Source organism: Buteo buteo, chromosome 28 (genome assembly GCF_964188355.1).
Source record: "Buteo buteo chromosome 28, bButBut1.hap1.1, whole genome shotgun sequence".
Lineage (NCBI taxonomy): Eukaryota > Metazoa > Chordata > Aves > Accipitriformes > Accipitridae > Buteo > Buteo buteo.
This window is the reverse complement of record NC_134198.1, coordinates 937705-951514: the sequence shown is the minus strand read 5'-3', so window position 1 is coordinate 951514 and position 13810 is coordinate 937705. Positions and strand designations below refer to the sequence as shown.

The 13810-nt window shown below is 37.2% G+C and overlaps 1 protein-coding gene across 2 annotated transcripts in view; it reads right to left on the bottom strand.

Moving 5' to 3' along the window:
* Positions 1 to 313: 313 nt before the first annotated feature.
* TAFA2 (TAFA chemokine like family member 2) overlaps positions 314 to 13810 on the bottom strand; it is a 199571-nt gene continuing 186074 nt past the window's right edge. The window contains exons 5-6 of one of the 2 annotated variants that reach the window (XR_012654633.1): positions 10081 to 12453; positions 314 to 2742 (exon numbers count right to left, since the gene is read on the bottom strand). Coding sequence is in view for 1 of the 2 variants with exons in the window: in XM_075059120.1 (XP_074915221.1) it covers positions 2731 to 2742 (12 nt within the window). In the remaining variant the exon portion in view is untranslated. The remainder of the gene's footprint in view (positions 2743 to 10080; positions 12454 to 13810) is intronic. The other variant, XM_075059120.1, reaches the window with a different exon arrangement.

Here is a 13810-nt window from a genome sequence, read left to right as displayed (position 1 = left end):
TGCCTACAACATGAATGCCCATAGCTGGGCTAGTCACCCATACTCCATTTTCAAAGGCAGTGCTAAAACCGGCACTATGGGCAGCTAACTACGGTTCCCAGCTTGCTTTGAGATGCACGAGCCGACTTCACTGTTGAACTGGCTTTTTTTTTCTTTTAAACAGTTCAACAAATTAACCTGAAACATTACCTTTTCAGGAATTTCTATCATGCTTTGTTGCTCCTAAAAAGGTCTAAAGGAGAATTTTTCAGGACTCCCATTTTGTGGGGGAAAAAAGCCAACCAACCAAACAAAAAAAAACCCAAACCCAAACCATATTTTTTCTGTCTGGCCTGAAAACAACAGTACGCCCACCAGAATTTCCCATGACAATGCTAGAACAGTTGTGCTAGATATCAGTTTCCCTTAGAAAAGTACCTTTCAAAGTGGCAGGAGATATTCCCAGCTCTACTGAAGAAATACAAAATTAATATAACCCTTGAGATTCTTACCCACTGAAAAAAAATTATTTTGTTCCATGTGTACACAGAACAGATCTCCAAAGCACACATCCATACAGGGAACTCAATTTTATATTACAATTTTATTCACTTGCTATGAATATTCACAACATTAATCTACAGCAGATAATCTATTCAGTATATTTGAAAATCCATTTATTTTCACTTATTGATATGCATGTGTTACACTTGTATATAATACAGTATTTTCAGTGTTGGTTTAGGAACAAAGAAACAAGGAAACCAAATATTGAGAAGCATGATGTAGATTTTTGACCAAAGAGAGGCCATACTCAGATTTTACAAACCAGTACATTTACACTTTGCACTGTCCCAAACAACCTCTTGAAGATGCTACCTTCTGTCCTGCACCTGTTAGCACAATTCCATACAATATTAATCCATCCTAAAATACTGAGATACCTAGTTGCTGCTACAAACAGTTTATCCTAATTAAATTTTAATCAGAAAAGAATATCTTTCCCTGCCAACATTTTTTATTTCTCAGCAGAATGATAGAATATACTTCTCAGTTTCATTCCCAACAGTCATTTATTTTATTTAAGCTCTCCTGTGCAATAATACAGCAGAGGTAATGAAATGGTTTTGGAACAGCAGGGGCTACTGTGACAGGCAGAGCACTCCAGGGTGTTCATCCATCATGGAACTTAATATATAACTACCTAGTCACGTCAATGGCTTGTAATGATAAAATCATTTCCCTCTTTTTCTGGGGTCTGGTAACCACACAGGACTTTTAAATAAGCTTGGTCCTATATATTTTGGACTACCATTAAGCGTGTGTGGTTTTCATTTCAATGCACCAAAGCACACAGTCAGAACTCCCTCACCCTCTCCAGTCAGCATGCTTATGCAGTGTCACTAAAAGGCATTGCCAAATTTCTGTTGTATCAATATTACAGATGGTACAATATACATTAAATGGAGTATAAAATTATACATTCTGTAATAACTTAGAAAAAAGCTCGTAGATGCTTAAGGCCTTTAAATATTGAGGATTTTTTTCATGTAACAGCACATCACAAAGTTCAAAAATTGCTACTGAAACAAAAAATGAAAAAGTAAATGTGATTTTGGCAAGGATCAGATCTGAATTGGATGACTGTAAGCAAGCAAAATACCCACAAACTGTAAATCTGGGAGGGCACTAGGACTTTTTTTTCCTTGATAGCAAACAGACTGAGCAGACATCTACATAAGCATCCAACAGTACTTAGGTTCAAGCAAGAGATTTTATTTTTTAATAAAAAGACAAAAATTCTGAATGATTACCATCCAATTTCATAATTGCAAAACTCATTTACATCCCTGCCTACCTTTATAAAAAGGGACGAAATACTGTCATTGCTTACCATGAATTTCAATGAATTAAAGGTTGGGAAAGTAAAGTACGTATCAGGAACACCCATCTCCTTCAAACTAAATGGAAATGTATATCTTAAAGGTATAAAATGCCTTATAATGGAAGTGGTAATTGAGTTTTGACCACTACTTTTTTAACTGCCAAAGAGCTGCAGTAGCTGGTTAGCCTTAGGGAAACATGTCAACCTGACTATACATTCTAATATGACTGATGTATTCAGATAACTATTACTTGTCAACAATAATTATTAACAATGGATATATATTTCCATTCCTATAACAAAAGCAACTTCAAGATGTTGAAATATGTACCTTTGAGAGCTCCAAGATTAGAATACAAATAAAAATGTCTAAAACTGCGCCATGCCAGAGGACAATTTCTGCAACAGAAATTTAATTAAAGCAGTGTGCAGTCCCACCAGCAATCTGAATGGTGGACCAGGGATCTTTTTAGAGGGAAGGAACCAATACATTTGGGAGTTTGACTTCATCAAGATGAAAAGCCGCTGGTCTGGAATGGAGAATCCAAAGATTGCTTCTTTTCTGCACCTTTTGAATATCAAATCTTGTGATTACAGCTGCAAATTCCTCAGCAAGGGCAATTTTAAAAGTGTACACAGTTCAATCAGTTGAAATCTTTGTGACACAGAAGTTCACAACAACTTTCCAGTAGTTTTGATCTCAAGGCTGTTGCTGATTACAAGCCAGGTTCTCATTGAAACAATTGATTCTGAAGGATACACCCCAGCAGTATAAAATTTCACTTCAAGGATTGCCTGGAGGAATTAAATTCCTATGTGTTGTATTTAATGTTATCAGCCTTGAGACTGACTTGATTTGTCTTTAGCTATCGGGTTACCTGTAAAGAAAAAGAAAATCAGAAATTCAAAACTGCACATAGAGAATCTGCTTGCGAAGTACTGGAAACTGAGACTGAAATATAAGATATCTGTCCAGCAAAGCTATTTCAATTGCTTTTAAATAAGTGAATAATTCCCAATGGTATTAGATGGGATTGCTCCCCAACTTAAACTGTGTGTTTACGTGCTTTGTTGGAATTGGACTTGACAAGGAGAAATTGAAATGTGACCATGCTTAAAAATATAATAAAAAAATCCGAAGGTCACAAATTACCAACCCACAAATGTCAAAAGCATTGGTTTCAAGGAAAAATTCTGTATTCTGTTCACCCTTTTCAATGTTAGAACTTCTTTATAGTAACAACTATGATTTTAAAATGTTAGCCATTGAGTATAACAGTGACTGATACTGGAGATGTATTCTTCCGTTCTTTGCATGCTACTTTAAAACACAATCATAGAATCAAAGAAGCATAGAATCATTTAGGTTGGAAAAGGCAATGTCCTGTTAAGGGCTTAATGCATCTTAGCAAGCAATAATCACTTAGTGGAGAAATGGGACAAAAATCATGCATACATAAACAGAAGAGAGATATATCCTGTTATTCACAAGGTATAAAATAACTACCAAGGAGTTCACTTAGAGTGGTTTCACCCAGCCTAACATGAAACAAGAGTGGAACAGAAGGACCACAGAGAAAGAGTGGGAGACAAAGCATTTCACAGTAATTGGACTTTCCCTGTGTCTGGCTTGGATTTTAAACATTAAAAGGAAAAAAAAAAAGTCATATCAAAGAAACATAACTTTGAGGAATATTTCTGCTGTGTCAGTGGATACAATTAATGATCATGTAACATTTTAATATCAAATTGTGTCAGGGGACAACATCCCAACTCTTGAGGAACAACCCATTGGAACGGTCACAATAACACTTTACGACATCAAGGGGCGTATGCTTTTCATTTTGATCACAGAGAGAAGGGTCATGCTCCTTAATGATGAAACATTCTTTTGCCCTCAGCAAAACTGCATACAACTCTCGTCAGCTCTGCAGAGCACAAACGTAGAGCAGAATATTAAAAGGACTTTTCAAGGAGTTCATCACTTTGGTTTGCCTTCTTAACCAAGATGTTTGTAGGAACTGCACTTAAGAAGGCAATAATAAAATTGTGCTTTGTGACTTTTATGATACATGGGTTTATTTATTACACTGCTCTTGTTTTGTTTTGTTATTGCTGTTGGAAACAGCCTCATGTGGCCCCTTCTATAGTGGAAGATTGCCTGAAAAAATAATGAAGAATTAATTTAAAAGTCAGGCAACATATTTCTATGCCCTGCACCAAAGCTCAAAAGGTTGACACAGCATCTTATTGTTATTTATTTTTTGCTTTATTGTAATAAACTAGAATTCTACTCATGGACCCAGGTGCCACTAAGCTACGTAATGTAAAACACACATCTTCTGATCCTATCTGCAGGTGCATTTTTATTAGCTTAACTGGAGATATAGATAGATAGATAAACTGTGATAAATCAACTGATGCAAAGCACACTGAAGCCAGATTCAAGGATGTGAGGCTTCCAAAGAGGCCATGTAGATGCAGGGTCAAAGCTTCTTACTTTTCCAAACAAGAGCAGACCGAAACCAAAGCAGACTCAGAGGACGGTTTCCTCAGAGGCACAACTGGACAGGCCCAGTCACTGGAACTCAGCTGAATTCTCTCTTCTGCCTACGTACCCACAGAGTAGACCTTTGCTAATAAAAAGAGAGGGTGCCAGCTGACTTCTGAGAGACCAAGCTGACCGTGACCCGGCAACGCGCCCTTGCCGCGAAGAAGGCTCATGGTACCCTGGGCTCCTTAGGCAAAGTGTTGTCAGCAGGTCGAGGGAGGGCACCCTTCACCTCTGCTCCGTACTGGGGAGGCCACACCTGCAGCAGCGTGTCCAGTTTGGGGCTCCCCAGTACAAGACAGACACAGAGCTACTGGAGAGAGTACAGTAAAGGGCCACTAAGGCAAATAAGGGACTGGAGCATGTTCGTATGAGGAAAGGCTGAGAGAGCTGGGACCGTTCAGCCTGGAGAAGAGGAGGCTCGGGGGGCTCTAATCAATGTGTGCAAATACCTGAAAGGGGCGGGCAAAGAGGACAGAGCCAGGCTCCTTTCACGTGGTGCCCAGTGACAGGACAAGAGGCGATGGGCACAAACTGAAACACAGGAGGTTCCCTCTCAGGAAACACTTTTTTACTGTGAGGGCGATTGGCATGGGTTGCCCAGGGACGTTGTGGAGTCTCCATCCTTGGAGATACTCAAATGAGATCTGGTCCCGGGCAACCGGCACTGGGTGGTTCTGCTTGAGCAGGGGGGGGTTGGACTTCCAGAGGTCCCTTCCAACCTCAACCATTCTGTGATTTATTATTTCTATTATATCCAGCTTTGCCAATGCATGGGCTAAAGTGATAAACTGCAACTAGTGAAAAGAGAAGTTTCACACGTATGTGACTGCTCAGTTACGCGGCTGTTTGGAAGTGCAAATATGTTATCTTCAGTCACAAAGCAACTCAGTAAAATAATAATCTGCAGGCCTATCTGCTCCCCCCGCATCGAGCTCTACAACTGTGTGGTGAAAATATCCCTATAAAAGCAACATACACTGTTACATAGAATAAATAGGTGACATAAAGAAGAAAAAAATCATATAGCCATTCAAATCTCTGCTCTATAATAGGTTGCTAATCATATACAAAGGTCATTTTGTTTATACAGACTGCACAGGACGTCAAGCTGCATATTCCTAGATTGGAGTTTTTAACTGCTTTCCCTTGCCAGAATTTTTATTATTCCACCTGCCCTCTTTTTTTTTTTCCCTTTTCTTTTTTTCTGTTAACTTCCAGGCCACACAATGCTACTCTGAGTAACACACATAGCGGTTCACATTTGCTTCTGTGTAAGAAGGTAATACTTGTTATGTGCAAGCACAGACCAGACATTAACATTAATGGAAGTTATATATCCATTCACATTAGGGAGAGAATAGACGTCTCAGATGCTAAAGGCAGTTTCATAAAGAAGCAATGAAATTTTAGCTAATATCTAGTGATGGTATTCCCAGAAATGCTTAATTCTGGATATAGTAAAAGCTATTTGGTTTTAGTGGCTGGGAAGCCAGGTATTGTGCCAAAGGTCTTTATAGGAAAAGGGGGACTGATAGCAGTATGTGTCTGATCTTTAAAACCCTAAGAGAACAGTAACACACTGAATGGGTGCACACCAAAGTCTAATCAATTTTTCAATTAATAATTAATATGTATGGAAAATTAACTTTGCTGGTGTTTAACAATACAAATGAAAAAAAGGACATAAAACCTTTAGCATCCTAGGTGTTGATCTGAATTAATTTGTTCATTCTTGGAACATAATTACTCCCTTTATGCTAATATATTTTTTCACATGGTTGTTATATCACAAATACAATGCATTAGACTCTCTTCACTTTCTTGTACTAAATGTGCAATTAAAATATAATTACTCTGCAGTTGCAGACTTTTTAATTTAAATTAGTGAGTGGCTGCTGTAAATTGGCTGTAATTGTATATGAACTCACTTGTTTTATTTTAAAACAACAATATATAATTAAATGCAACTGAGGCTTTCTACATTTCTTCTGCTCACTAATGTTCAAACCAGATTCGGTCTTTGGGTAGAACATTTTTGCCAGGGTAACCCACAATGGACCAGAGATGAAAAGACCTCAGAGGCAGAGCATTAGAACAGCTACAAGCTCAAGAGTTTTTCCGGACAGCTTCCATTCCAGTGCTGCTGACAATGGGTGAAAAATGTCCTCACTTGTGAATCCCCCAGCTGATGAATACAGCTGATAATACCGTCTACTCCATAAGAATAGATTCCCAATAAAAATCCAGCCTGATACTTTTACTCAAGCCTTCCTTCTGCCTTAGAAGAGGAAGGGAGGAAAATCAAGACTACAGGATGTAAAGAATGGCTGAGTGAATATTCCCTGAAGAGTAAAGCACTTTTCCTTACTTTCATGCACCTAAGCATCAAAGTTACAGGATCACAATTAGGTATAGTACAAATCTTCTGTTTCTTCTGAGAAACAAATGTGTCACTAAATATTTGCTAACTACAAAATAGTTTATACATGCAAATGAGGCATATAATTAATTATTATTTAATAATGTTAGAAGAAAATAGATAATATTAGATAATAGATAATATATAGATAATTCAGTACATCGTATATTGAAATAACTGTGTGCTGGAACATTTCATAACACAACTTTGTACACTACTGTTTTTTTTACTGGCAGCTCTTTCAATTTTTTTCTATGTTTATGACAAACCATGCACAAAATCCATATTAAAAACAGACTCTTGAGTTTGCAAAGTCAAGCACTTGAAAGTTAGCAACCTGCCTTTCTACAGGTGCCCTTGCAGCTCCAATTCTATCTCTTTTCCATTGTGCACAGTAAACAACAGAATTTACTGGGGGAGGAGTGTTGGAGGGAAGCCTATTCCAGTGTTGTCAGGACTATGTATCAATGCAAATGCAGAAAGGGGCAAATTTTCAAGCCAGTGTTTCTTCCCTCCACGGATGATTCAGCAGTATGATGGACCCTCTGTTCCAGGTTTTTGCCAAAGAATATAAATAAACACAAGAAACAGAAAGAACATAATACTGGGGGGTTTCTGTTTAATTAGAACTGTTCCATCAACTGTATAGGATAATGTGTGTGGTCATAGCCTGAGTGTCGTCTGAGCGTACTCAAGAATCATCAAGCTGTCCTTTTTTTCCCCCTGAGATAGGTAAGACAGGGAAGAAAAAGGAAATATTTCCTTAAAAGCAGTTAATAGCTTACCCTAAGTGAGACAAAGAAAAGCCATCCTGGCACCCCTAGCATTCTCCTGTAAAATATTAAAGGCCTGTGGGAAACAAAAATGGTGTGGGGATTTCTAGCAAAAATAAAAAGGGTCTCACCACTACATTTAATGACCAACATGTGATAAGGTAAATATAGGGGATGTCACAAGAATCCATTAAATAAATGCATGAAGGAAAAGGCCTATGAAATGGCTTGAAGAAATGGCTAGCTATGAATTGTCCTCCAAGACATTGAGACAAGACAGAGATCTTGTACCAAGACAGTCCTTATTTGTATGCAGTACATTTCCATCCATTTTGTGTCCTTATTTTTATATTCTTTCTTATACTGTATGTAAACAGACCACACCAAAAAAAAAAAAAAAAAAGGTCAACAAAGTGATTCTTTAGCAAGCCTTTCCTAATAAGGAATGGACTATATCAGTCATATTTTTCCATGACATAAAAACCTTTGTTTTGGTAGTGAAAACCTAATACAAATATTACAATGCAGAAACAGAAGGGCCCATACAACTAGAAACAAACATCTGCCACTGCATTTTTTTCCACTTATGCCCTCTGCGAATGAGGTCAAGGATGGAAATGAATCTTTTGAACAGATGGAAGCATGCTATTTCCTGGAACTTCAAAATCCATACAATGTGCTTGCTGTGCACTATCATCCATACATGTCTTACGAAAGCAAATCACAGTTTGCATTGCCACTTGTACATGTTTATTCACTGAAACAGTTCAACTTGTAAGCTTGGAAGGTGCTTCTGACCTAATGCTACTACCTTGTACCAGTGATACTCAAAAGTACTTTGCAGACATTAACAAAGGACAGGCTCAGGCTCACAATTTCCTCACAGTTTGAGAATCCTGTAACTTATTTTCTAAAAAAGTGAGGAACAAGGACAAAGAGCTGGACAAAAAGAGCTGTAACAGGACCTTTTGCAATAGGGCTCCTATATGCATATGCGCTTAACAGTAGACAGGTGTGGTTTTGTGTATTTATGCTAGATAACCAAGTTTCTGGGGGCATGGAACCATTTCAAAAGTCTGAGAAATGTTAAGGTGGTTCAACCATATTTCAAGGGTATGCTTCATAAAGTAACTGCAGCAGAGAACTGTGAGTTAGGAAACAGGCCCTTGTTGCAGTATCACAGACCAGTATTTGATTTGGGCTAATGATGAAAGGCAAAATTTGAGTGATATGTGAGCAGTTTGGAAAACAGATATTTAATGATAACTATAGGGATTCATTTATCTTCAGAGAAGGTTACATATTGATAGACATTTTTGCAAGTCTTCAAATGTTTCATTCCTGCTCATAAAACTTTGGCCCTACACAACTTTTAATATCAGACTCAACAGCTTTAAATTTTTCCCTTAACTTTATTTTAGGCACTGCAGCATGAAAAGTGTTAGTCTAAACATGCTCCCAAGCCTGTAATGGAGCAATTTAGAATTCTAGATCCTCAGGTCTGTCCTTAGGCAAACATCTCTAGCTCATTTTATTAATTAAACAGAACATTTCCCAGTACACTCAAATGGCTCAAAAGTTCCATGTCTTTGATAACCACCAGACTCTAAAGCTTTTAATCCTTTCATACTTTTATTGCACCGTGACTAATCAGAATTGCATTTGTGATAATTCTTGTGCTTAGGACCTTCCATTAGAAAGAAACAAACATGCTGAAAACTCATTTCGCACAATGCCATTTGAAGTATAATTCCGTATTTCTTGTTTTCCCACTGCTCTTAATGATTTCAGCAGGAGATTTTTGGTGTTAAAGTGAAGACCTAGACAATCAGTGTTAAAAATGGTAATTAAAACTAAAAGACTCTGGAAACCTTTCACATATAAATTGAACTTTCCACTTGCTCCAAATAATCTTAAAGTTAGGACTAGAAAACTAGGTAAAAGGAATTTACTTCAGAGCATGGCATATGTTCCTGAAAATGGCAGAGTTCTTAATCTGAAACATGGTTTTAAGATAAACAGACAACATCTAGCATATCTTAGGAATATAGTGGAAATAGCCCTTTCCCAATTTTTCTGAATTTTAAGTAATTCAGCATGGGATCCTGAGCTTTCAACTACAAAGCGACACCTAACTGAATGTACCAAGACGTCCTTCCTTTCTAAGTGCTGTTCTCTTCTCCAGAGCATCTGTTGCTTTCCCATGATAGTGAGTAAATTAAGTTCATCAACTGGGTCTACCTCTGGAAGGAGAATGAGTGAAGAAAGATGCTTTAAGGCTCCCAGAAGCATCTGACTGACACACTGAGGCTGCTTAGGAGTGCAATGCAGAGTCTGTCCAACCACCCTTCTGAAGCTCTGCCCAAATAAGCCACGATTCCTGGGCATCTGCAGCAAACTAAGCAACCACAATGAGGAGTAAGGTACAACAATTCCTGTTAATACTGTGTAAACCTGTATTTGTACACACCTGCTGCTCTGTGAGTAATAAACCAGGGCTGGAACACATTTTCTGGAGTGGTTTGACTCTTTATTCCTCAACGAACGTTCTGGCCCTTCCTTAGAGTCCGACCAAGACTAGAATTCATCACAACTAGTGCTCCAACGTGGAGCCAGAATATTTTGTGTGTGTGGAAAAATCAAAAATTGTCATCAGGCACAGCAGAAACCTCCTTTCTCTACTTCTCCATTCGGACTTGAGGAGTTTTACACGTTTGCCTAAGAAACAAACACATGTCAAGTACTACACTGTTATGGAATTAGTTACAGAAAACAAAACTGGGATAGATGGAATTTTCTTAAACTTACAAGGAAAAGTACAAAATGACAGGCAAAAACATATTTCAGAATCAGAGCAACTTCTCTTAGCAAAAGAGCATGGTCTCAAAAACACCCCCAAGCAATAACAGTAACCCCAAAGGAAAAGGTTTAAACATACTCAAATTCAAACTCACTGGTTTGTCACTAAAAAGCAATAGAAACTGACAGATAACACTCATTTTTGCAAGTATATCAGCAATCTTTAACTATGATAAAAAAGTAATTGAAAAGTTCTTTGAAAAAAAGTCCATGGATAGACCTGTGGTACAGAAAAGAGCCATGAAGTCAGAATACAATTCCTTCTAAATGAAAGATTTCAGTGTGTTCTTCCCATACATGTTTAAAGTAAAAAAAAAAAAAACAACAAAAACCAAACCAAAACAAAAAACCCAACCCAAACCAAAAAAACTTGAAAGTTTAAAGTTTGGAAAATGTGAGCATTCTGAGGAGAACTCTACTTACAGTCATTTCTATGGTTAGTAGGTTACAGGAAACACCATAAAATAACAGATGACATTTCAAAAGACAACGTTCAATTCAGACAGCTAGTTCCTTTTTTAGATATATTTGAGGTAGGTTTTGGACCTGCTGATAATGATTGCTTCTGAAAAGGGTTGCACAGTACCTCAAAAGATCACCTAAATTTCTTTAAATAATGCTTACAAAAAGATTATTTTACTTTTTTTTTATGCTTTTTAAGTGTCATTCTGCAGATCATTAGAAACATACATTACAAGATTAAACTCATAATTTCAATAACATTGCTTTAATAAAATCTCTACACATTTAAATACTATGAAACAAATTAATATGGCTCTGTAATCATATTTCCTTGAGCGTAATAGTTTACAAAATAAACTTAATTGATACAACTCACTGGGACAATTATCATAGTCTATATCTGATGAAGACATACGAGTTATGCCAAGGCTAAATCTAAGTCACTAGTCTTTTGAACGTACTTCATTATTATTCTCTTCCAAAAGGCAATGCCACTACAATGCACATACCTAAACTTTCTCAATGTTTCTGTAACTCAGCAGAGAAATTAAGTTTATGGTAGAATTGTTTTAACTTCACAAATTTTTTCATTTACAGACAACAGGTTTGTATTAAAATAAGACTTAAACATAAACCTTATTTTACTTTCTGTAACAGATAACAACTGTAGCAATTCAGACAAGGATATATCCTCTTGAGGTTTTTTTGGTGATCACAACTCCACAGTGGGACTGCAGCATGGCGGCATAAAAGACTGCAAGACAATTAATTAAATAACTGTAATTTTCTTCTCTTTTACACCACTTATTCCATCTAGCCATCTCAAGTGGGAGATAAAAACAACCTCCTTCCTTTTTACAGATGAGGAAACTGAAGCATAATAAAGAGTCATGCTACCCTTCCAACTGAGAGAAAGTAAATGGAGAAGGTGGGATGGAAACAGAGTCCTTCTGCCTTTGGCTTTATCTGACCTCACTTACCTAAAGAAAACAGTACTGTTGTTCTTGACTGGAAGGGAAAACAAGCAGTTTCCTGTGCTTAATATTCTAAAAATGAAAAAACAAAACAAAAACCCCAGCCCTGTTTTAAAACTAGGTCAAGGTTTTAAATTGCCTAATAGGTACAATGGATTTACATCTTTTAAAATATTTTTGCAGAAATTGGGCAAGGTTGAACTTCAAATTATGCCCACTAAAAGACCAGGTAGTCTAAATTCAGCACATTTGATATCTTTTTCTTCTTCATATATTTATGATGTGTTATTTTTTCTGGGATTTTGAATGGAGAGTAACAAGCCATTTGGATGAGATCAAAAAAGAAATGTAAATTATTTCCTTACCTGTAATTTTATCTTCTCTATGAGGGTACCTGCTGCTCTGTTAGTGCAGTACTGATGTGTTTTCTGCCTTTGTCCCAAGCTTCAGAGATCCCTCTGGTGATTTTTCCCCACTTGCTTACCAGCTTCCACTGCTGGCATTTTGAGGTAGTGCACTCACATTTGGCTCCAGGAATACTGCCACAGCTGAGGGAATATAAGACAACTAAAAAACAAGTTAGAAAACAGCAGAGCAATATCCAGGCAGGAAAAAAAAAAGTGTTTAAAAACAATGAATCAGTCATCAACTTGAAACCCTTCGATCATTTTCCTCTCTCTTTCCATCTATTTAGAATATCCACATGAAGAAAAGACTTTCCCATGCTTGGAGAAATCTTAGCCAAAGTAGTGGGTGCTGACAGAGTAGTGGGTACCCATTCAGAGAATATAAAATTATTTTAAGGGAATCTAATTTTAACTTTCTCCAGTATGAGTACCCACCACGCCATCACTCTAATATAGATAAGAAACACAAGAAAGGTGTCAGATTTGGAGGATTTCCGAAAAATCCCTGTCACCCCGTCTCAAGTCTTAACAGACCCGGGGAAAAGGAAGACTCAAGGGCTTTTCACCTAAAAAGTGTCACAGATGAACAATTAGAAGGATTTCTCATTGCCCAGGAAAAAATATATAGAGCCTGGTTCACTAAGAAGTAATCAAGATTAGATTATGATTGCTGATTCCCAACTAATAGTTGTAGCCATCTCGGTCATCAGAGAAAAAGGGAAAAGAGCAACTAGTACTGTCAATTTAATAAGTAAATAAATTAAACACAAAACAGAGAGCATATCCACCATCTGTGCTTGAAGTTGCATGTAGACAACAAAATTTCACTGTCATTCTCTTGCATTTTTTACGTGTAATGGTCACAACTCCCTGTGGCATTCTTGGCAGAAGATAGCATAACACACTGGTATTAATTTGAGAAAATGATGGTTTTGATGCTTTTCCCTGGCATTTGCCCTGAACTCATGATAAACTGATGCATATTACTAGCATCGTTCCTGATTAGAAATGTCTTCTTGCTTGAGTATTATGGAGAATTCCAGGTGAAAGTTACAACTTCCTGTAACTCCTCTGTACTGGGGATCATCTTGATACTGTTTTTGAACTTCACAATACACAGAAAAGATGTATTCCATTAAAGGGAAAAATGAACTCTAGAAATTTAACTAAGAACCTGCTTTGGTATTCAATTTAATTTGTCTCTCTTAAAGAACGTGGCCAGTTGTCTTCATACCTGCATCTTCTCATTATCTTCTGACTAGTATGTGACCCAAGACAAGGTAAGTATGAATGAATTGGAGTAGCTAATCACAATTAGACACTGGTATTCTAAAATCTCAAGTAATGAAGGAAAGACCAAAAGGCCCTGAAGAGGTCGTTGCCTTCAAATATCAGGAACGTGAGTACCAGTGATGTGCTTTAATGTCAAGAGAGAGAAAAGGACTTTGGTCATTTCTTTAATTACCCTCCAAAAAGAAATTGGCTTTGCAAGTAATCA